Source organism: Agelaius tricolor, unplaced genomic scaffold, assembly GCF_023055355.1.
Source record: "Agelaius tricolor isolate 1412-34295 unplaced genomic scaffold, bAgeTri1.0.p SCAF_4, whole genome shotgun sequence".
NCBI classification, from domain to species: Eukaryota; Metazoa; Chordata; class Aves; order Passeriformes; family Icteridae; genus Agelaius; species Agelaius tricolor.
In genome coordinates this window covers 54,885,315-54,909,313 of record NW_027269264.1, presented here as the reverse complement: position 1 = coordinate 54,909,313, position 23,999 = coordinate 54,885,315, and the positions used below count along the sequence as shown (strand labels likewise).

The window sequence follows — 23,999 nt, the reverse complement described above, 5'->3', positions numbered from 1 at the left end:
ACTGTGTTCCACCACCTTTTTCATTACTGTTTGAATGTTGGTGGATACAAAAGGAAAATTTGCTACTGTCATTGGAGATGAAGAGAAGGAGGGAAGTGAGAGAGGAAGAGAGGTCCACATCTCCAATAGGGCACAGCTGGGAACAAAGTTAAATGGATTCTCCAGTACAAGAGACCCTCTTCACTTAAGCTCTGCTGTGAGCATCCTTTCCACAGCAGTAAGTAAAACAATGGTGAAGGAAAATTCTAACACTCATTGGACAACTACATTATTCAAGAGAAAAAACTAAGTTCACTCACTTTTAATCTTAAATCTCATAGACAAAATCACTTATGTAGATAGATATGTCAATGCAAGCTTTGTTTTCAATAGCTATAAGGCCTGAGTTGTTGGAATAACTGGAATCTCTTATCATGATTGCTAATGGATTTCTCCTGGCACCAGTCTCTGAGATTAGGAAGTTCCTCTACTGCCTCTTATCAGACGAGGAACTCAGAGCCAAGCTCCAGGATGACTCAGCAAGGCTGGAGAGAAATAGAGTTCAAAATGATTTTCAGTGGGACAGCAAAGACCAGATTTAAGCAGGAAACAATTTGGCCCATCATCTTGGATAGATAAGGAAAAGTGAAAATGAGTACGGAACAAATAACCTCATCATTGTTACAGAAAAACAGAAAGGGCCCCTGTTCAAGTGAGATGCCACTGTACACAATTTGGAGAAATACAGGTCAAGAGACTTGGAGGAACTGAAAAATAGAAATAGTAATTTTGAGAAAATTACTATTTACTTGTAATGACCAGCAACTACGTGTAACTTCTGCAACACCCAGATGGTGTTTACACAGGATTGGAATCAGAGACAACACCACTACTGCCATCAAATCCTGACTAATGGCCATATTCAGATGCTGATAATTTCTGGCATTGCTGTACCTATCCATGGAGCCAGTGACTTTCTCTTCTGGCAATTGGTTGATAATGAATCAACAGTAACAGTATGAGTGCTGAACAAAGCACAAGAACTTTCATGTAATCCTAAAAACCAACAAATAAACAAACCAAAAAAATAAAAATACAGCGAGACAAATGGATAACTTTTCCACAAAATTCTTTCACAACAATGCTTCATCATCACTTGACATCATTGGAACATGCCCAAGGGAAAGACTAAACACACCCCTGGAAGGACATCACTACAACCTGTGATTGTGTCTACCAATAGTGCAACACACAAAGTCTTCAAGTCCTCTGATGTCCTAAAATTGCAACTCTCTTGCTGCCTCCCCTACTAATTTGGGTTTTTCCTATGATATTGCTGTTGCTGGAATGATCATAGAATGATTAAGATTAGGAATTACTTTCTGCTCATGCTGACACAGCCCATTGTGCAGAGGGAACCATAAAATCATTTAGCTTGGAAAAGATCTCTAAGATCACTGAGCCCACTGTTAATCCAGCACTGGCAAGGCCACCACTAACCCATGTCCTCAAGTGCCACATCTACACAGTTTTTAAATCCCTCCAGGGGCTGGGCAGCCTGTGAGGACAGGGCAAAGGTTTCAATGAAAATTTTTTTTCTAATACCTGACCTAACCCTCTCTTGTTGCATCTTGAGAACATTTTTTTTTTTGCCCTGTCACTTGTTCCCTGGGAGAAGAACCCAATCCCCACCTGACTACCACCTCCTCTCAGGCTGAGAGCAATAAGCAATGAGCAACTCTGATCCTTCTTTTCTCCAGGATAAGGACAACTGGACTGCTACTGCTTCTCAGGGAAACTTTGTGCTAGGGAGGAGTGGAGGCAGAACCCTGGGTAGTGCCCAGCATGTGGGACCACTTCATCTCACAGTTTATCCTCACTTTTAAGGACTGGTGTGCAACAGCACGCCTGGAACGAGATTTTTAAAGATGAAAAAGTAGGAATCCTCTTCCCAAATGATAAAAGCCAGCATGGTTTCAGCAGTGCACTGAAAATCCCCCTCCTCTGAAATGAACTCGGTGGGAGTCTGGCGTGCAGTAGGGGAGGCTTCAGCTCAAACACTGGGGGTTGCCACAGCCCAAACAATCAAATGAGGGACTTATCATAGGAAGTGACAGGCAACCTCAGCCATAAGAGAGGTCATCAGCTCCATCTAAACACTTTCTTTGAAATATATCTGCAAGGGAATAAAAACAGGATGGCAAATGATTCAAGACTAAATACTCCAACATATCCTGCAATACCCTTTGCACTCTCTTTTTGACTCCAGGAAAAGCCAGGAAGCTGAGTAGAAGCCCCATTTCCGTTCCCTTTTCACCTCCCCTCAAGAAGAGTGACTTTTAACCTTATTATTTATATTACCCTTGCATCTGCAATTAGGCACTGCGCAAACACGCGATCTGAGGGAAGTACCTGCCCCAAGGAGCCCACAGATGGGCAGAGGCAGGGGAAGTTTGATAACCCCTCTCACTCCATGACACAGAGACAGCCAGTTGTGTTGGCCAGACCTCGGCTGGGTGGCACTGAGCCCCTCCTGCAGTGACACGGAGCAGACACGCATCCCTGCCCTCAAGATGCAACAAGAGAGGGTTAGGTCAGGTATTAGAAAAAAATTCTTCACTGAAAATATTTGCCCTGCCCTCACAGGCTGCCCAGCCCCTGGAGGGATTTAAAAACTGTGTAGATGTGGCACTTGAAGACATGGGTTAGTGGTGGCCTTGCCAGTGCTGGATTAACAGTGGGCTCAGTGATCTTAGAGATCTTTCCCAACCTAAATGATTTTATGATTCCCTCTGCACAATGGGCTGTGTCAGCATGAGCAGAAAGTAATGCCTAATCTTAATCATTCTATGATCATTCCAGCAACAGCAATATCATGGGAAAAATCCAAATTAGTAGGGGAGGCAGCAAGAGAGTTGCAATTTTAGGACATCAGAGGACTTGAAGACTTTGTGTGTTGCACTATTGGTAGACACAATCACAGGTCGTAGTGATGTCCTTCCAGGGGTGTGTTTAGTCTTTCCCTTGGGCATGTTCCAATGATGTCAAGTGATGATGAAGCATTGTTGTGAAAGAATTTTGTGGAAAAGTTATCCATTTGTCTCGCTGTGTTTTTTGTTTTTTTGGTTTGTTTATTTGTTGGTTTTTAGGATTACATGAGAGTTCTTGTGCTTTGTTCAGCGCTCATACCGTTACTGTTGATTCATTATCAACCAATTGCCAGAAGAGAAAGTCACTGGCTCCATGGACAGGTACTGCATCCATCTGCCCTCCCGGGCGAGCGAGCTCAGGCGCGGAGGGGTGAGCGCATCCTTCTGGCAGCGTCCCTTTCTTTCTGGGGGTGGATGCAATTAGCCAGAGTCCTTAGAGCTGCCTCTGTGCCTTTGTTAGAGGCATCACTCCTCCCATGAAGCCCATTCTGTGCGTGGTGGGCTCGCTCTGCTCCATCAGGGTTTCACCAAGGCCAGCTGCTCAGTGGGGACTCGGGAAAATGAAGACCGAATACAACTTGAGCAGCAGCTCTAAGATTTATTATTTTTTTTACCCGCAATTCCAGTCTTTTTTATCTCTCCTCCAATTCCTCCCTTTGTAGGCATCCATCCTGGGGGCCCAGAGGCTGAGAACCTTTCATCCCTTTGCAGCTAGAAAGCAGAGAGATGTTTATTTTCTTCCTCTATTCTCAGACTTAATGAAAGCTTTTAAACCCAAATGGCTGGAGATTCACACCTCTTCCAGAGTATATCTGAATTCACTAAAAGCTCTTGGGTTTCCTGTCATCCTGTGAACATAAACAAAGTGCACAAACAGCCACACCTCCCCTTGGAAACTGAAAAGACCAGAGAGAGCTAAAACCAACATGGAAGACCTTTGGCTAAGAGGTTGAGTAACAAACACACGCACGTGTACACACACACACACACCCCAAACCCCCCTCTACCTCGCCGGAGACTCAGTCCCTGCACTGGAATGTGTAATACAAGCACAACAGCTGCCTATAGCACTAATCTAAGGAAAAGGTCAAGGAAAGGTATGTATCCAGCATTCGTTTTGAAATACTCTATAAGGAGAATGTGGTGAGGGGCTTTTTTTCTTTTCTAATGCCTCTAGCATACTTCTCCATGGCCTTTTCACATTAATGGAGCCAAGAGAATCAAGCAGGGTTCCCTCTGGTATTAAAGATCACACTCTGAACTGGGCTACTTTTGAGTTCTTTTCAAGGAGGAGAGAAGGTATAACTTGCTCTGGACAGAGTTGCTTAAATATTAAGCAGTGGAATGCAGTTGCAGTTTCTGCATGGGAAGGATAGTGGTGGTCTTGAATGAGGAACAGATGAATTTTTTTTTATGTTTTGAAGTCAAAAGAAACTTGCTAAGGGATTTGAGTGACAAGGGAAAAAATGGAAATTTTAAAATTACATTCAAGGAAAAAAATCTAGATTGGTGCTGTACATGGGTAGCCTTCTCTATGGACACTGCCTCACTCTGAATTCTTCTCAAAAAAGAGAAGAATTCTCTACAGGACAAAACCCTCTACCAATAAGATTAGAATGTAGCTTTTCTCTTCTTTAATTTCTTTAGGAATGTGAAAGGAAAATAGTAATCTTTGTAACTCATGTATTGATAGCAAAATGTTTAACATTGCAACCCTAAGAAGAAAAGAGTAAATTCACAGGAATTACTCAGAGAATTGGCCTAAAAAGGATTCTTTCTCCACCCCTACTATTATTAGTTTTTGGTGGTAGATTATTTTTCTAATAGGATTAACATTACCCTCTTGGCTTCTGTGCAAATGGGCGAGTTCACCTTGCCATAAGCTGTTTTAGTGTGAACAGAGAAAAGAGAGTTCTCAAGTCCTTGAAGTATTTTTTTTAAGAAGTCTCCTGATGGCCTATTCTTCCTACAAAAGAAGACATATTCATTCATTCATTCATTCATATTGACTTATGATGGAAAGATTCTCAGTAAAGGCTGTCTCAGATCCTACCAGTGAAACTTCAAGGAAAAGGTCTTGGAAGAACTTCATGGACTACAAAGCTTTTGCCATGTTATACTCGAGGCCCAACACTGCTAAAAACTGCTCAGATGGGTTAGCTAAACCTCCCTCTTCATTCTTTCTGCTTGGCAAACCTGTCCCACTTATTTTCACTCCTGTCCTATTGTTGGGGGTGATGCCTTTACATAACCGAGCTCTGCCTGAAAAAGTCTCCATTTGGTGCTGACAGAAACACAGAGGAATCCTTCAGGATAAAAGGTAAGAAAAGCAACCTATTCCATCAAGCTAAAGAGCAGTTCTTCCAGAGGAGGCAGGCCATTTGCATGCCATTTGGGTTCACTGGGAGGGAGGCCTTCCTTTTTCTTCCATTCCTGCCTCCCAGTCCATGAGTGACCATAGGGCTGAAGAGGAGAGTCTACATTACACTCCAAATGCATTAAGGATCCCAGCACATTGCTACAGGCCATCAGAATAAACCTGGCTGTGCTTTGAAGTCTGTAAACTGATTCCTAGATAACTGCTCAGAGTTTCTCCCCTCCCCATGCCCCAAACAGCTTTTCATTTGATGTTCTGGCACAGAGCTAATCTGAGAAAGGATCAGAAACTCGAAGCTATTGACAGTAGTGACAGGAGTGTCTCAGTGTGACAGCTGATTGAGCCCCTCTCACATTTCACTGACAAACTCAATTGCTCCAGTAAATCGAGTGAAAGTCAATACAGGCATCTCCTCCTCAAGCTCTGGGTACATCCCCCCTCCCTGAGCCTTCCTGGGGGCCCCTTGTTGCTGCCAGCACTTGTTGGACCCATCTGAGAGCTCATCCCTGTGTGGAGACCTGCAACTCAGGGACCTGCAACTCAGGTTTGGGGTTTTGAGGGCAGCAATGCAGGGCTTACCCTACTGATATAAGGCCTGGTTTGTCTTACTTCTCCCCCTTCACCCATTTTCCTTTTTTTTGTTGTTGTTGTTTTTTAATAAAGACCTCTCCTGGAAAACAGAGTTTCATCCTACATCCTCAACCCAGACAGCCAGGCAATGTTGGAGTGCAGGAGAGTGTGGTCTGCACATCCAGCCCTCCCCAAGCAGTGCCCATATGGCAGTGCACATTGGGGTTAAAAACAGGAAATACAGGTCTGTCTCTGCTGCCTTTTTCTGCTGTAAATCAGCAATAAAAGCCAGCTGCGAGGAGTAAAATCTTATAAAGGTAGAGGAGGTGGGAGAAGAGGCTCAAGCCTCTTGCAGATGGCAACCTCGTGTTAGTCCTGAGTAACCAGGCAATTAAATCAGTGACTTAACAGGCTTTTTCCACACTTTAATTGTGAAGCAGGGGTGTCTGTGGCCCAGAGCAAGCAAACCACAAAGCAGGCTTAGCAACACGCATGGGGAACCTGAATTTTCACAGAATAAGGCACGGGGAGACAGGGTACATGGTGAAGAACATATGCAGGCTACTGTTTGCAAATGGAAATCAAATAGGCTGACATTACCAATAATGAAGTGTGAGGCTGGCGTGGTTTCTCTCTCAGATTTCAGCACGGTTTATTTTTATAGAGGCAGCTTCCTCGTGCAAAGTGTTGGCAAACAGGCTGCTGGCAGGGAGGTGGGGAGAGGGGCACAGGACAGACAAGACTTCTTGGGGAGGACACAGGACATTCCCCACCTGCTGGGGTGGGGCACTGAGCAGCAGAGATGGAGCTCCCAGAGGAAAAACGTGGCATTTCTTAGACACAAATGGCCTAGATACTGATCTTGGTTGGTGAGAGGAGCAAGGGAAGATGAAGGATCAGAAGGAGGAGAAAGTAAAATGGTGCTGAGCAGGTATCAGGTGCTGAGAGGGCAAGGATTAAACATGACAAGCTCGAAGGTAGAGCTGGGCAAACAAAATAACAGGCTCTTTGTTGCATGAAGTCATGTGAACGAGTAACCAAAGGCACCCCTAACTAAATATACTCCCCTGTCTCCAGGTTATTAGAGCAAGCACATCAAGCTTTGCCTCTACTTACCCCATCCAGCAAACAGCTGAGGACACAAAAGCTACACTGCCCCGCCTGCCTTAAAAAGAAATCAGCTGGAGCATTACCACACCTCCATCCCAGAGCTGTGCCCTGGTGCCAGGATCAACACACAGATGGTTCTGCCTGCCCTGCTCCCACCACTGCACCCTGGCAGCTCAGCACCCTGCAGCCAGAGCATCCTGCAGGCTTCCCTGCCTCCTGGCTCTGCATGGACACATGTTCTCCCAACCAAATGACCTCATCTGGACTGGATTGAGCCTTCCAAGTCAAAATAAATACAGCACATAGGAACTGGCAGTCATTTTCAAAGGTTTAAATTGGGTCCTTCTCAATTTTCACTCAGCACTTTATACATTTTTTTTCTGCTATGAAATTGGGGGCATTTTGTATTCCCTGCTCCAATACATATTTTATAAACCTGCCTCTTATGCAGTTAATATTTTGGTTCCAAAGTTAACCGGTTAAAACACATATTAATAGATTTGGCATGGAAAAAAAAAAAAGAAAAAGAAGAAAAAAAGGCAGGTGAAAGAAATGCTGGGGGAAGAAAAATAGCAGTGGTGTTTGGAATGGCTCTGGAGCCAAGACAGCAAACCTGGCCTTTTTAATGGGACCACCCAAGTGAGAAGCTTAAGCTCTTACTCACGTGTGTTATGTTCACTGCAGTGTAATTCAAAGTCCAGAGGGGAGTTAGAAAAAGTAGTAGTGGGGTTTATTAAGGGCTTAGCAGATGAGACAAAGTGCTGGGCTCCCAGCAAAGGCCATTCCCAAATTTGCCAGCAGAATATAATGTGATCTCAAGTCTGGTTCACCAAACACAGGAGCAGGAAGACTGTGCTGCTGGGGCAACCTGCCACCGACTGCCTGGACTTTGCATAAGTCAACCATGGTTCAGCAGCTTCTCCTGAATATACGTGTTGGGATTTTTCCAAAGGTAAAATCACCTCCTCTAAACACATTTCTGAGATCCAAACCAAAGAAAATCCCAACAAACCCCAGCACCCCTTCTGAAGGCCTCCAAACAGAACATCGTTTGAGGTTGTGGTATTTTGTCCAAACAACAACCTATACAGGAATCCTAATTATTTAAAAATAATTACTTAATTCAGCACCAAACCTTTATGTGCTATGAATTGTTCCGTTGGGTTGGCTGAGTCAGGTCTAAGGTTCATTTCCAGGTCATAATTAAAAATATTAACAGCAAGGGAAATGTTTGTGATGTTATAAGTGCCAAGATAAGAGAAACTAAGAAGTAATAAAGGAAAGAGAAGTTTAGAGAGCCACTTTAAAAAGAGAAGTAGATGGAGATAGGACAGAGCTCCCAGCAATGGCAAAGCTGGGTTCTTAGATTACTTGCTCCTATTGCTTTCTCCAACCCAGCTGAAACACTCCCATCAGCAAAATCCTGTCATTAGATTTAGTGATGGCATCTCCAAGGATAGAGCAACAGTCATGTGCAGGACTGGCTGTATCAGTATCCCTGGGATTACACTGTTTGTACCCTCGCCTCTAGGAAAGAGGATGATTGATGTACAACAGTAGAGGAAGGAGGAGGGAGACTATTGGGAGGGGCAGGAGATGGCAAAAATTGGTGCCCAACATGAAACATTTAAGCCCTAAACTTCTGGGGGGATATGATCCTACCCTGCAGTGTTGCTATTTTTTTGCCACAGAATTAAAAAGAAGGACTTTTTCCTGGTGTCACTGCAGGCCACAGAGGATAAATCCAAATGACAGGGCTTAAGTTATGAATATGGGGAATTAGAGATGAGAAGCAAAGCAGCTTATAATGACTCTGCCTTTTGCTCTTTGGATTGCAAGCTTCAGTATTGATTTTGAAATGCCCTGTCTTCATCCTAACAGCTTCTTGAAAATGTAGCTTGAGAGTTTCTTCACCTTGCAGCCTCTTCAGCGTGATTTGATAATGATAAAAAGAGAACACAAAAGCTTTTGCATCAGGTATTATGATATTCATTCATTCCTTTGTTTTCTAAGCACAACCACTGATCTGCTGAGAGGGTGTTGAGAGAGAGATTTCAATTAAATGAAGATAGCCAGTGTTCAACTCAGAGCCTTTATTCCCAACAGTGCCAGTGCAGGATGCCTTGACAACACCTCCTTCAGTCAGTCACCTAAAGTCCAGCCACAGGAGTGCCCTGCGAAAATCCTGCTACAGCTCCAACCTTGCTGCACCAGGTAACACAAAGTTTGTGGAAAGTGGTTACCACCTCCTTGTCACCTTGTTCACAAAGATATTTAGGCAGACTCAGGATGGACTGAGGACTCACACAAGTCTTGCCCCACAACACTACAGACAACACAGGTATCCATATCCTTTTGTATTCCCCTGACCAACACATGACATGGTAAAAGATGGAGCAGCTCAGAGGGTACTAAGAGCACCTAGGGTTGGCAAAGTTAATTTCATCATCTATTCTGACCCATATTTGAGGTGAGGCAAACACATCTCCCACTCAGTTGCAAAACATTTTAAGCTCTTTTTAAAGTGCTTAACCTCTACTACCAAAGTAGCCAAGATGGGCATCTTTGGTGGCACAAAACATCGGGCTGCATCCCTCATAGCTTTTTCCTGTTTGCTCTCAGTGTTGTGCAGGTGGAGTCTAACTGGTTCCAAAAAGGGAGTGAAATAACTTCTCTGTCAAATAATTCACCTCCTTGGAGAGATAAGGCTGAGAAGGAAAACTAAGGTGAAATAACTTGGCTGAGTTTGCACAGGAGATCAGTGCTGGAGAATGAGAGTCAATTTCCTGGCCTCCCACTCCAATACTCAGCTGCTAGATTGATCCTGCTGTCTTCCAAAAATGAACTTCACTACTCAAGGACAGACAGTGAGGTTTCCTGTGGATTTTCACTTTCCTCTCTGTGTTTTTCCTCAACAAAAGAAAAGCCATTAATATTCAATCATTCCTGCATGTAAGATGCAGTTGCTAAAATGGTTTTGCACTTAACAGCCTCCAGTTGTAGACTAAATTGATGACACTTAAAACATGCCCAGGAGCCATAGCAGAATGATCCTATTACAGCAGTGCCTTAGTAATGTTGTGTTAGTTAAGGTTATGTTGGCTGGTTCTGAGGGTTTATAACCCAGCTGTGAATATATTCTCCAGGCTGGGACCAGTTGCCAAGGGGATTTATTCCTGCAGCGAATCATATGGCCTTTTGGGTTGGTTTTTTTTTTCTTTTCTAGCTACTTTAGATCACAATTTTGTCTGTTTCTTTTTAAGATACAACATAAAAAGAAAAAGAATAAAACATCCCTCTGTCATGAGGCTAGTAGGAGCTGTACTATATTGCAAGCTAGAGTTAACCTACCTCAGGCAATCCCTACCCCATGCCAATATCCAAGTACTCCCCAGCCTTTAACATGAAGGATATCAGTGCTGCTTTCACTGCTTTTTTTGTAAGAGAGCTGAGGTTTTCCAGGAATTAAATCACGATTGGTTGTGTGGGAAACCTCAGTGACAGACTGAGAATCTCTGAAGGGTGAGCCAACTCCATAGGCACTAAACCTCCTCTTTTTCCACCTGCTTTAAAGACTTTCAAACTACAGCTTGAATGATTTCTCCCCTGCACGAGGGGTTTTTTTTTTCTTCTACAAAGAAAATTTTGGTTACAGTTCTATTTGACAGAGCTTTCTGAGTGGTTTCCAGGAGGTAATGTTTTAAAAACTGATTTGGCCTATAAAAGGAGACTTAAAACCCAAGGCACACACATACCTACTGTCACTTACCAAGCCAGACTCGTGTGCAAGAGCAAGAAAACCATGAAGTGAGATATAGTAGGGAGTAAAAGGACATAAGGAACAAAGGCCTATTTGGATGGAGCAATTCAAAATGTTCCTCTCACCGTGGTCAACCCAACAGCAGAACAAGCTCCCCAAGAGCTGGAGCTGATGGAAAATTTAACTGAATACATTTTCCATCTATAACCAGTGTCAGAACCAAATATTTGCTGAATGCAGAGCAAACATATTGGGTACAATTCCAGACAGATGACCTGCTGAAATACAGGACCTGAATTTCATCGTGTTGACATTGACTCTGGTAGTATGTCAGTGAAAGGAGGGTGCAACCTGCCACCATTCTGCTGGGGTTGCATTTTGCACCCATGCTGGCTGAGACAGGCGTGAAGTGCTCCACAAAGCTTTGAGCACCACACTCCATCCAACAAGGCAGGTCCTGCTCTCCATCTGCCACCCTCCACAAAGCCCTTGCACTTCCCTTGCACCTCACGGCTCTCAGCAGCTCTGAGAGGGCCGCTCAGTTTGCACCAGTCTCAGAGGAGACGGGATCTGGATTCACGTGGCATCTGTCATCTGAAAGGTGGCTGACTGAGGATGACCCTGCCGTGGTGCCTTCACATGCTGGCATCTGCTAAGGGGGAAATGGCAACAGGGCAGAGTGGGAAAGGCAGCAGAGGTGGGGCTGCTCAGCCTGGAGAAGAGAAAGTTGTGTGGAGACCTCATAGCAACATTCCAGTGTGTGAGGGGGGCCCAGGGGGAGGCTGGACAGGGGGTCTTCTGCAGTGATAGGACAAGGAGTAAAGGGTACAAATCGTAAAACAAGACATTTAGGTTAGATATCAGGAAGAAAATTTTTACTGTGAGACACTGGCACAGATTTCCCAGGGAGGTTGTGGATGCCCCAATCCTGGCAGTTCTCAAAGGCTGGATAAGACCTTGAGCAACCTGGTCTGGTGGGAGGTAACCCTGCCCATGGCAGGGAGGGGTTGGGAGTAGATGGTCTCTAAGATCCATTCCAACCCCTCAACGTTCCATGATTCTGTGATTCCATGAGAGGCAGCCAGAATATCAGAGAATAATGAGGAAAATGGTCCTTCTTATATAATTATCAAATGGACAAGTCCAAATCTTCACCCAGGCCTTTTCCTCATCCGTGTGTTGTTCCTGCCTTGGCTGAGTCTCCTGACAGCAGGTAAGCTGCTAAGGCAGAGGGTATAGGATCTTTCCATCTTCATCCATGCAGAGAGATCAGTGAAAACAACAAAACAGTTATTAATTCTCCCTGGGATTTTAAAGCCTAAGTTCCACAACACAGCATTTTCTTCAGCTGCTTTAGCTCTCATTTAACATGCTGTTTGCCTTTGAGGGGTCCAAATGGCCCTTTCAAATTCAGCATTTGAGGCCAGGGATGACAAGGGATAACAATAATATTTTTCATGTTACCAACACTTTTCATTCAGAAGGCTCTCAAATTGGTTTTAGAAATAGTATGGCTTCCCTTCATCCAGCACCAAAATGAACCTGCCTCCAAGGTGGAACAAAGGACCCATCAGTGCAAGGTGGCAGTACACAGCAATTTAGGGCAGGAAGTCCAGAATTATATGTCCCACTGAAGGCAGAGGGTCAAGTAAAGTTGGCTGAAAGCATATCCTGAATAAGAGCCTGGACAAAACATCATCACCAGCTCCAGCTCAGGAGGGAAAGTGCAATGGGATCATCACTCACTAGAGAAGGTCAGAGCCCCAATCTTTACGTCTTGAACTGGGGCAGGGCACTGTGTTAATGCTCACATTCAGAAGTGCCTCAAAAGAAAAAGAAAAAAGGCAATTTGCTGACTGCACTTCTGAAGCCTTTGCTGCAACAAAAAGAAAGGGCACTATGAGTTTTTTGGTCTCCCTTTTCCGGTAGAAAGGAAAGGTTCTATTGAACTTCAGTCTACACTGTGCTACACTTTACAGGAAGCCCAACCCACTATGAAATTAATATGAACAGTAAGAGGAGGCCATAAGGCGGAAAACTCTTGAAGTGAGTACAAGACTATTCATAAAATGAGCGAGAAAAGGAAATAGGTGATTATAAAAGGTCATTAGAAATGTCAGCTTACAAATGGCATTGTGTGAAGGGAGGTGTAACCCACTGCAAGACCTACCACAGTTGAACTTGCAGAGGACACCCATAACTTCAATCTCTTTTGTTCAGAGGTTTACATTTAGGAAATTTCTTTCATAATATTATCACTTTACATAAATCCAAAGAATGGGGACTAATCCATACAGCTTCCATTCCCGACAGATGAATGAAACTAAAAAACTTTCCCAGCCACCAGGAATTCAGATGCTCAGCAGCAGATCCAGCAATTACCTGGACACAGCTGCTGGATGAAATTGGGAGGTCCTGAGAAAAGGCATCTGGGGCATCTGTTGTTCAAACACCTCCTGTCCCCAGCCAGATCCCATTGAGAGGATTCCAGCTTTTATAAAACATTTCAGAGATTAAATTTTCTGCAGCATTTTGGTTCACCAAGTGAAACTTCTTTCCCCTTAGAGCACCACCAGCAGCAAGTGAATGGATAAGTGAAGGTGATCCATCTGGCTAAATACAACACCTGAATCATGAGAGGCTGAAACACTCTGACGTGGCAGGAAGAACAAGATGCACAAGTATTACATGAGTATTTTGAACACTAAAAATTTAATTGGTTAGATAAGCACAATGACAGAGGTATAAGGGTTGCTTTTAACAGGCACCAGATCCAAAAGGGATGTGTTTATCAGTGGTGCTATATATAACACTTCTATGAGTTCTCAGTAACTGGAACACTTTCCTACAGTTCCAAGTTCTTTGTATGATCTTCTACCCTGCTTTATTATATCAGCAAAGTATTTTTAAGAGCCCTTTACTGCCCAGATACCACAGACATTTAACAGTCTCTCTTTAAATTTTACTTCTTGTTTTAGGTCTTTATAACCTGTGCAGAATCCAATGATTTTCCAAGCAGAGATTCAAACTCTGACATAAATGTGGGCACAGGAGATGGTGGACAGCACACACTCACTCCTACAATTCTCTTCTCCTGCTTCATTCCACCCATGTAATTCCAAGTTAGCCAATGCTTGCACTTATTTTTATTACTCTTATTTCTTTTAGCTGAGAGAAACATTAACTGAGGGGGTGTGATCCAGATTTGCTCAGATGAAGTACAGGAGCCTTTGCACTCCTTCATTTCATGCCTCAGTGCATTTCTTGCTAACAAATGGAAGAAATGCAAGGGAGAGCCAGCAAGGCTAAGGCAGATTCTCCAAAATTTGTTCTCCGTCCTCTGCTATGCCCTCGGCAGATATAACAGTGCTGGCTGCCAAAGGAACTTAGCCCTGACACAATTCAGCCCAGGACAGTTAGCTATTTAAAGAGGAGGGTTTATTTTACACACTTTTCACCCTCCTCCCCTACAACCTCCTCCCCTGTTTTTTTAAGATGTGAAATTATCAGTAGCCCTGAACATGTAAAATTTCACAGCAGCTTACCAGACAATTTGTATTGGTGCCTTCATCTTTGCTGTTACTTTTATTCTTCTATAAATTCCTTCAACCATTAAACAGTGTTATTCCCACAACAATTTTGGCAAAGATCAAAATAACGTGGCAGGTTTGCTCCAATTTTCTACTGCTACCAGACAGGTAATGAAGAGCTAGATGGAGACAAAAGATGTTTTCCTTTCCTTTTCTGTCCTAAAGGATTTTGCCCCGGAATTCCACATAGTCAGTAAGAACCTTTTAGAAAGTAATTAAGGTAGACTTTGTGGGGTGAGAAGGTTGTGGAGATTGGTTTCAGCCCAGTACTTAAGTCACTGTGCTTTTGCTGAAACAATGACAACATCAATGGATAGTACAGCCTCACCTTTTTAAAATTAACCTGAAACTGCTAGGGAAATAATTATGAATAAACTACTACCAGAATAATTATGAATTAAACTACTGTTTACTCTCAGTAGATCTCTGGTGACTGAAAGCTCTGTTCTGACATATATATATATATATATACATACAATTCTGCAAACCCCAGTCCAGTGACTTGGAGAGAGAAGTTTGACTTCTCACAACTGTTTTGCACAAGCTGAACATCACCACATGCCTCACCTCAACAGTGCAGTGTTTTCTTCAAGGAATACAGAAATCCTCAGAAAGGGAGCTTGATTTAGGCTCTGCTTGGTGCCACTGAAGTCCCAGGGGGCTAAGCTCTTGGTTAGTCTCACCAGCTGTTGAATCCTGCTGCAACCAGGATCTTAAAATGGATCTTAAAATCCTATCCTTGCGAGGACTGCACATGCATTAGATTGTATTGAAATCTACTTTGGTTTGAAAAGAAGAACAAATTAGTAGACAAATAAAAAAAGTCTGAGAGAGATTATTTAATCCCTAACACTGAGTTCAACCTTTGGAAAGAGTCAAAATCTCGTGAGGCTTCAGGGGAAAGGAGGACACTCAGATGAGGCCGAAGCAGCCCACAGGGGAAGCTGCCTATTTCATTTCTGGAACATGGGCCATGTGCATCTATTTTTAGCTTTGAACTGAGTTCCTCTGCCTCCTGCCAGAAGTCCTGAGCCCTGTGCTGGTGCAACGAAAGCAGTGGCTCAGCCATTCTCTAATAGCTTTTACTTCTTAATAAAGAGCAGCACTTAGGCAAAGGATGAGGTTACTGTCGGAGGGGTCATGATTAATAATGATTAATCTGATCCTTGCCAACATGAACTGGATCCACCATTCACTAAATAATTACTCTGCAGTATGGATACCATTTCCAGAGGAGGCACACGTTTGTCATATTAAAACCAAGACCAAACACAGGGAAGGAAAAGGGGATCTGACTTCTCAGTAACACTTGATCTCACAGGAACCACCGGAAAAGTTAAGCAAAGGGAGGGGGGGAAAGAAGCAAAAAAAACCCTACAACAACAACTGAAAATCAAAGTATAAAAGCAGTTAAACACTGATGAGTCACCCACCTTCTTTTGGGAGAAGCAATGGAAAGCAAATAAAACTAAACCCTCAGAAGGGAAAGCTGCACGTGCTGAGGATATGGTGCACTCTGCTACTTCTGGCTCATAACCTTATGCATAACTCTAATATGCACATTATTTGCCCACCCACACATTTCCCTCCTGTTCTTAAATTACATTTTTGTTTTCCTCAGAAAGCACACAAATGAAATTGCTCCCTGGGAAACATCTTTCCTTCTTTATGTTAGTATGCTACTTGGCACAAAGAAATCCTAGTCCAGGACTGTCATTCTTAAACAACAATGCATCTCAAATAATAAGGAACATTATAACTTTATAACATTATGGGGAAGCATAAGCTAATGGGAATCTAATAAGCACTCCAAAGGGCGTATATGAGCCTTACAATTATAGCAGGATGCTTGTGGTGCAGAGACTTGGTTCTGGGCCTCAGAGCATGGATAAATTTTACTCCCACAAAGCACACAAACAACAAGCAATGGTGCCAAAGGCAGACAAGGATATGGGGGTTTTGCTTGCAAGAGGTGACCTTATCTGGGGACACCTCTCCATCATCTTGCTTCACTGACCCAAAGCTTCCTCAAGACCATCCATGGGGGATGCTACTCTAGTTTTTCAGTGCACTCAGCTCTATTCCCTTTGAGGTTTTCAAAGCTTTGGTGGGATTTATATTGCACTGTTTACCCTACCATGTCATCATGCAGGGCTTGATTTGGACTGGGAGGCCACAACACAGACCACCAGTCCCTCTCCTGGGCTGGTGCAAATCCAACAGGAAGGTTGGGTTCCTTGTGCCTGTTGTGAAATCCCAGCCCTCTGTAAGCCCATTTGGACTTCTGCCCTTGACAGGTCCAGGTTTTACACACTGGTGACTTGCAACATGGAAAATACCGTGCAGATAGTTGGTGTCTTTGCCAAACTCAGGGAAGCAGGGCGCAGGTCAAGAAGTGCCATTGCTTTTAGAGGCATCCTGGAGAACCACAGAATCACAGAATGTTCTGAGTTGAAAAAGTCCCACTAAGGTCATCAAGTGCAACTCTTAGCCCTGCACAGACAATCCCACCCTGTGCATCCCTGAGAGCATTGTCCAAACCCTCCTGGGGCTCTGGCAGCCTCAGGGCTGTGCCCATTCCCTGGGGAGCCTGGGCAGTGCCAGCACCCTCTGTGGGAAGAGCCTTTTCCTGATATCCAACCTAAATCTCCTCTGGTTCAGCTTCATGCTGCTTTCTCAAGTCCTGTCTGCTCACAAGAGTGAAGAGATCAGTGTCTGCCCCTCCTCTTCCTCTCACAAAGAAGTTTTAACTACAATGAGGTGACCCCTAAGTCTCCTCCAGGCTGAAGTAGGAAATGTTGGTAAATTAAATCCGTGGCAATGAGGCTATGATTTGGTTCAGCTGGGGCAGTGTGTTTAGGATTTTTTTGCCAGTTTCCAAATTCACTTGAAGTAATGAAAGAAAAATCAGCTCTTTGCAAAACATCACCTCTCATAAATTTCAGCTGAAAAGTAGTTGGTGACTTTAAAACCAAGCCTTTAAATAGCTAATGGTATAAAACCCACATACCTATTTATGCATTCATTCATGCAAATGAAAACTAAGTTGCATTTTCACAAAACTTTACAGACCCCCAGAGTGAAACACAAAGCAATGCAGGGGATAAAAAAAAATAAAAGGCCCCAACAACAATAACAATAATGAAGGTAAATCTTTAAAATCTGAGACAGAGTGCAGGAGGTAGGGGTAGAGCTCTGCAAACAAAACTAAATCCAGTGCACTGTTTTTCCCCTTCACAAAGTGAAACAAGCTGTTCCTAAAAAAATGCTTCCTTGGTTTTCTGGCAATTAGTGTCCTGGAGGATTAGCCTACAATCATCGGCAAGTGTTTGCCTTTCCCAGCCGATGTCACCATAGAAGTCTGTGTTTATCTACAAGGCCCAGGGGACAATTTATAAGCTGAGCTGAGGTCCTGCATTCACAGACAAATCTTCCACACTGCCACCCACCCTCCTGTACTTTAGCTGCCTCCCCATCTACCTCCTATCCCCTGAACTACAGACAGGACCCTGCCAGGAGCATGGAGAATGAGCTTTGCAGCCTCTGAAGCAAGCACTCGCCCAACAGTTTATGTTGATACAGCAAATAAAGAAGTACTGATATGGTCAACACATCATCAGGCATCAAAAATTAGATTTCAGGAAGTAACTGAATGCAAAAAATATTTTATCACTGTTCCAGAAACCATCAAGGAGAATGGGATATTTTTTCCCCCTCTGAAAACTGTTGCCTACACTCTAATTAAAATATTGCCATTTGTGAGTTTGAGGTCTACTACCCAGGGTTTGCTAGAGATAGTGTTTTGTAAAACCTCTCTGCAACTAAAATCTTCCAACTTTATTTCTAATCAATGCTACCAGTGCTTTAACAGTGTTCAGGTCCCCTTAAAGTAATTCAACCAGAGTACATCAAAATACGAAAGAGTAAGATTAGTAAGAGTGCTTATTTCTAAATTAATTTTCCCCTGATGTGTTAGAACCTCAAAATGAGAATATTAAGCTTGCATTTGAGAGAATGGGAAGATAGTCTTTTAAAGAAAAGTAATATGAATCCTTGGTGGTAAACTGATGATACAGCTCATGACAATTTATTTCTTAATTTGAAAATTCTAATAAAAGCACCAAAGCAAAACAAAGCAAATCAATGAAAGACTTAGTTCTAGAAAGAATTCATAAGTGTGACCAACAGTCCTCACAACAGGGAATACTGCAGAACAGGTATATTGATGGATGGATAGGTTTATAAATAAGATAGATCTGTTCTCAAATCTCAAACATTAGCAAGACAAGGCTTTGAGACACTATTATTAATTAAAGTTGATGAACATGCCTGTTGAAGGTGAAAACCACTTTTCTCCCTGAGAATTCATCTCTTTTCCTTTCAGGAAACTATCAGGAGTTTCTGGACCTTCATGGACACAGTTTGAATCTGCCCCAGGTCTAAACCCAGTCACAGGCTGTCCTCAAGATACATTAGGGAGCAAAGTCATTTGGTAATTGAGACCAGCTGCTTCACTCTGCCACATTTAACATTGGGTGACCTGATTTTATAAAATGTTTATACTCAAACCAAATTTTGTTTCATCTTTGGAAAAAATGATCTCCAGATTCAAACTCATCTTTAGCTATGAAGACAGGAGGCCATCAGGACTAAAAAAAGATTGTCAGGGATGAACTTGGCTAGTCTGAATAAGTGCCAAGTGGTAGGGGGAAGGAAGAGACCACCAGCTGGCTGTTATTCCAAGCACAGTCCATCTCACTGGCAATTACTGAACCCTACCAGTGATCCCATCAATGTCAATTTGACCAATTTTAGAATAAGGGGCCATTCATTCCAAGTAATGAATATTGAAACCTGGCCATCGGTTTGTGAACAAATGTCATGAGGAACCCCAATAAAGAATGTCCTTGTGATGGTGTCACTTCAGAACAAAAGCATGCAATGAACTACCACCCATCCAGGCAGCTACAGTAGGAGACCAAAGGTTGCATGCATTTAGCCAGCAAGGAAAAGCAATATTCTTTAAGAGAGGCATTGCCTGGAGTGGATTCTTATAAAGAAACAGAATTCATGAATAAATAAACCAGATGGGAATAAGCCAGGCTAGGGAATTAACATCTCCTAGTGCAATGAATCCTCAACCTTGCTTGAGGGTTTTTCTACAAGTAACAAACACAAAAACATTAATGTTGTACCATTGTCAATCATGCCAAGGACTCTGTTTGTGTCCAGGAATTCTGATATGCAACAACGCAGATCAAATCCACCAGATGTTAAGACATTCTTAGATTTCACCAGTTAAGGTACATATTGACTGACCTGATCTGAGTCTTTCACTTGAGAATTTTTCCCTTTTCTGCAACCACAACTCATAAGCAGTTTTGAATCTCCAATGACTTTTCCCTATAAGAGATAAGGAAGGAAAAACATCAGCACAATCTGAACCACTGAAGACCAAGAGGGCTTGTATTTGTGATCAGGAGCAGGAGAAGAAAGGGCAGCCTGTGGACTCTTCCTGTACTGCTGGGAAGTTGACTTTCACAGAGGGGGAGCTGCCAATCTGCCAAGAAGACTTCCCCAAAGGATAATATCCCAACATTAGGGAAGTCACACAGAGGCAGAAGGAAGGCAAGGTGTGTGGAAAGCAACACTGGGAAAGCAAAGCTGAAAAGAAACATGTTATTTTAACCCATGGTTTTCATACACTTGCATGAACAGGGACATGTCTAGCATACTCACCCAAATATCAAGCAGCAGCGACTTGAGAAAAAGCTCATACACTACTTCTTCTGTTCACCTTTACCAAATTAATGCCTACTTGCTTCTAATGTGCCCAGATTTGGTGAAATAAAGTCTTCAGGAGAGACTTGCTCCCAGTAGAAAAAGGGGTCCACATCACCCCTGGTAAACCCATGCCAGGGATCCAAGAGCACACGGTCACCTAACGCTGCTGGTGCAGACTCTGCAATGTCTGTGACATAGACTCACAGAATGTTTGGATTGGAAGGGACCTTAGAGATCACCCTGTTCCACCTCCTCCCATGGGCAGGGACATATTCCCCTCAACCAAGTTGCTCCAAGCTCTGTCCAATCTGGTCTTGGATACTTGCAGGGATTGATGCTCAAACCAACAGAGATTTGGAAAGACACAGAGTCCACTCACTGTCCTTTTACCTGTAACCAACAGTCTGAGAGAGAAGCTGACCTCAGACACCTTTATTTTTGTTGAAAACCCATCAGACTGACTGAATATGATCCAAGCAGCAAGGTTCCTCATGTTAGCAGGGTTCTTTTCTGGGGATTATTTGTCACTTTGGTTCTTCACCAAAGTATTTTTGTTGCTTGATATCATCTTGATAAATCACCATGGCAAAAAGGAGTTGGGATTCCAAACTTGGTCAAAATGCTGCTTGAATTTAAACTGCATGGAGTCAAAAAGAGACAGTGAAGTCTCCACAAATGTATCACAATTACTTGTTTTTCCATAGGCATGCACACAAAGACATTGCCTACTTCCAGACTTTTGCTGTCCACAGCTGAAAAATAAACAATCTTGGCAACTGCTGGGGAATGGAGAGAGAATCTGCTTGTGTGCAGCCATGAACAGTCATGAGATTTCAGCTGGATTAATTTATATAGAAAAGAAGATCCCAACACAGTCAGTGAGTTTAGCCAAGTGGAAGTGCTCTGCCCTAAATGATGAGGAAGGGAAAGGGCACAATTAAAAGGAATTGCAGCCATTGCTCAATGTCAGGGCACAGCAGAGAGATGACCCTTGGTAGCAGGAATTAAAAACAGGCAGATAAACTTTTGGTCACCTTGGGAGAGTCTGCAACCTGCCAGGTGTGGAGAGGTCTCTTGCTTGGTGAGCTCAGCATCTCACAAATCTCACCAAGGTCAGATAATGTGCAGAAAATATCTTTTTCTCTCTTTCCAAAACAGAAGCTGGGAAAAAACGATGCTGAAAAGGTTGTACTGATACTTAATCTGATAACTACCCAAAATGCCTTATGTTTGGGCTGTTGATTACAAACTGGCAGACTCTGAGGTTTTCAGGGGACTACTTCCAACTGGCCTCCTCTGCCTGTGACTCCCTTCTGTCAAAGGTGTTTCACTCTTGCCCCCATTACTACAATCCTTCAACAACTGGTCTGCAATCTATTAAAGTTTTTTGGTTTTTTTTCTCAGAAAGAAGTGCTTAAACTGTAAGTTAAAGCAAGTGTATTAAAATGCTGTGTTAGAGACAGGAAACTGAGGCACAGGGAGAGACCCCTTTGTCTAACCACAGAGTATCTTCTAGACAGTCCACAGCATATGAGACAAGTTGGAACTATAAAAAGAACTAGGAAAGACCCACACATTTCCCAAAAGGCCACTGGATGCCTTGGGGTGGCTATAGCATAAACATACACTTGTGGTAAGGAAACTATGTCCACATATGTCTCATTGGCGCTCAGCTTGTCCCACTGTCCTCTGCAAAGTTGTTATGTCAAATAAGATAATCCAATCCTTCTTTAACCAAAAGCCAAGGGAAAAAAACCTCCCATTTTTAGATCCTTCTATGGGTCTAATGCCACCTCAGCTCATGGCAAACCATGGCCATGTTCTTCTGCCCAAACAGAAGTATCACCAGTTTTGTTTAACAGAGAGAAATTACAAGATGTTGCCCATAACCACCTGGAAAATCAAGAGTACAAGGGAAATATGAACCCAGAACTTGAGAGTTTTTTCCTTTTCCTCTCACACTACAAGAATGAAGGGGCTCTTCAATTCCCTAAGAAAATGAAAGCAATGCGCTGGATAAATAATCCCACCTCCTTTTCCAGCTGCAGATGCACCTCTCTTAATGTGCTTTGGATGAATGAGCTACTACCTCCACCTTATTTTAGGAAAGCTCCTTATGAGCAGATGATTAATTTGCAGATAGGTGTCTAACATTAGGCAGCTAAGTTGAAAGGCAAAAGGGAAAAAAAAAAAAAAGCATATGGACAACATTTGCAGCCAGTCGCAACTCTGTTCCAGAGCAGATGGAGGCCTTGTCATTCAGGGGTTTCCTCACATACACCAAGCAGTTCAGTGGGGATAGGGAAAGGGGCTTCTGTTTGGATGCTTCTGTCTGGAACCAGATTAGAGGAAAGCATGCTTTTCCACAGCACACGCCTTGTGTTACATTAAACATGCATGTGCAACTTCAGCTTTTATTCAGCGATCTGAAACAGAGCCCTACAGGGTGCTAAGGGTTAGGGAGTTTTTGTTTGTTTATCTGTATGTTATTTTACAGTTTCTAGTGCCCAAGGAGTTAATTAAGAAATTAAAACACCTCGCTGGGGCTATCCTACTGTGGTTGTTGCCTCCCAATATTCCACTCCTTTCTTCATCCAGCAGTGCTTGATGCTCACAGGCTAAAGAGAGAATACCAAAAAGAGAGGAGCCTCATCTGACTGGGTATAGATGTTTGGTCTTAATTCAATGAGAATAATTTCTATGTTTCCTGGCTTTTTAGGAACATGAGGTGCTATTGTTTAGAAGCAGGTAGGCACAAGGTTTTCCAACAGGGAAGATCACTTTGCCTTCTGCTGACTCACATCCACTGCCAGACATCACCCTTCCCAAGGCAAAAGAGCAAGAAGGCTCCTTGACATATGTCCTATTATCCACCTCTTACAGGGAATCTGGCTGGCCTCACCCACCTCCTTGCACCATGGGCTCCAGCAGTTGGCCAAAGTTTGCAGAAAAATGAAAAAAAAAAAAAAAACGTAATAATAGTAACAGGCTTAATTATCTCAGCTGCACGGGTGACAGGAGCTGAGCAGTTGCCAGTTTTAACAGCCTGTGGTCGAGAAAAACTGAACTGCATCACCCAGAAGTCAAATGAGGGTCGGTCACAACTCGTTTCACGCCAGCAGCTCCAGGGGAGGCGCAGGGCACACACAAATCACGGTGGCGTTGCCCAGAGCCATCCCGTGTGGAGCTGCCAGCCCTGCTTAAAGGAGTCAGACACGAGGCACATGGCACCAGCCGGCCCCCAGGGAGCTGCCAGGCTCTGTGCTCTGGAGTTGCTGGCTGGCATTGACAGTAGGATCCTGTCTTCCAAGTCTGTGGCTGGAAAGCTCAGCTCCAGAGGTGGGCTTGGCTAAGCACTGTGCCATGCACCTTGCAGAAGCTGACAGGTCCAGCTGGGCTCTAACCTGCTTGGTTTTCATTAGCCTTTCTCTCTTTTGAGCAACGGCAATTGAAAATACTGGAAGCAGCTTTTTCCCTAGGGAGCTGGCACAACCACTCAGAGGGGTGGTTGGGCACTGGAACCACCCCAGAGAAGGCCTCAAGTCTGCCACAGTCCAAAAAGCATTTGGACAAGGTTCTTAGGCACACAGTGTGATCCTTCAGGCTGTCCTGTGCAGGGCCAGGACTTGGACTCGATGATCCTTGCGAGTCCCTTCCAACGTGGGATGGCATTCTTTGAGCCTATGTATAGCACTGCAACAGCAAACTCTAAAAATCCCCCTGGCTGCATAAACACCATTAGGAAGAACAACACATTCAGTGTTTGTTATGGTTTTTTTGCTGTTCTGTCAGGGTGATCCACACATTTTGAAGAACCAGTACCCAAGTGCCTACAGTGGTAGAGTGGGAGAGAAGGGGGGAAAGGAAGGGAAACAAGAACTGAATCCAAGGTGGAGGCA

The 23,999-nt window shown here is 43.5% G+C and overlaps 1 protein-coding gene across 3 annotated transcripts in view; it reads right to left on the bottom strand.

Moving 5' to 3' along the window:
- SETBP1 (SET binding protein 1) overlaps positions 1 to 23,999 on the bottom strand; it is a 270,277-nt gene that overhangs the window by 198,331 nt on the left and 47,947 nt on the right. For 2 of the 3 annotated variants that reach the window (XM_071425793.1, XM_071425794.1), the window contains exon 3: positions 19,636 to 19,719. The exons of the other annotated variant lie outside the window; for it this stretch is intronic. In XM_071425793.1, the coding sequence (XP_071281894.1) occupies positions 19,636 to 19,719 (84 nt within the window). The remainder of the gene's footprint in view (positions 1 to 19,635; positions 19,720 to 23,999) is intronic. 3 annotated transcript variants of the gene reach the window in all.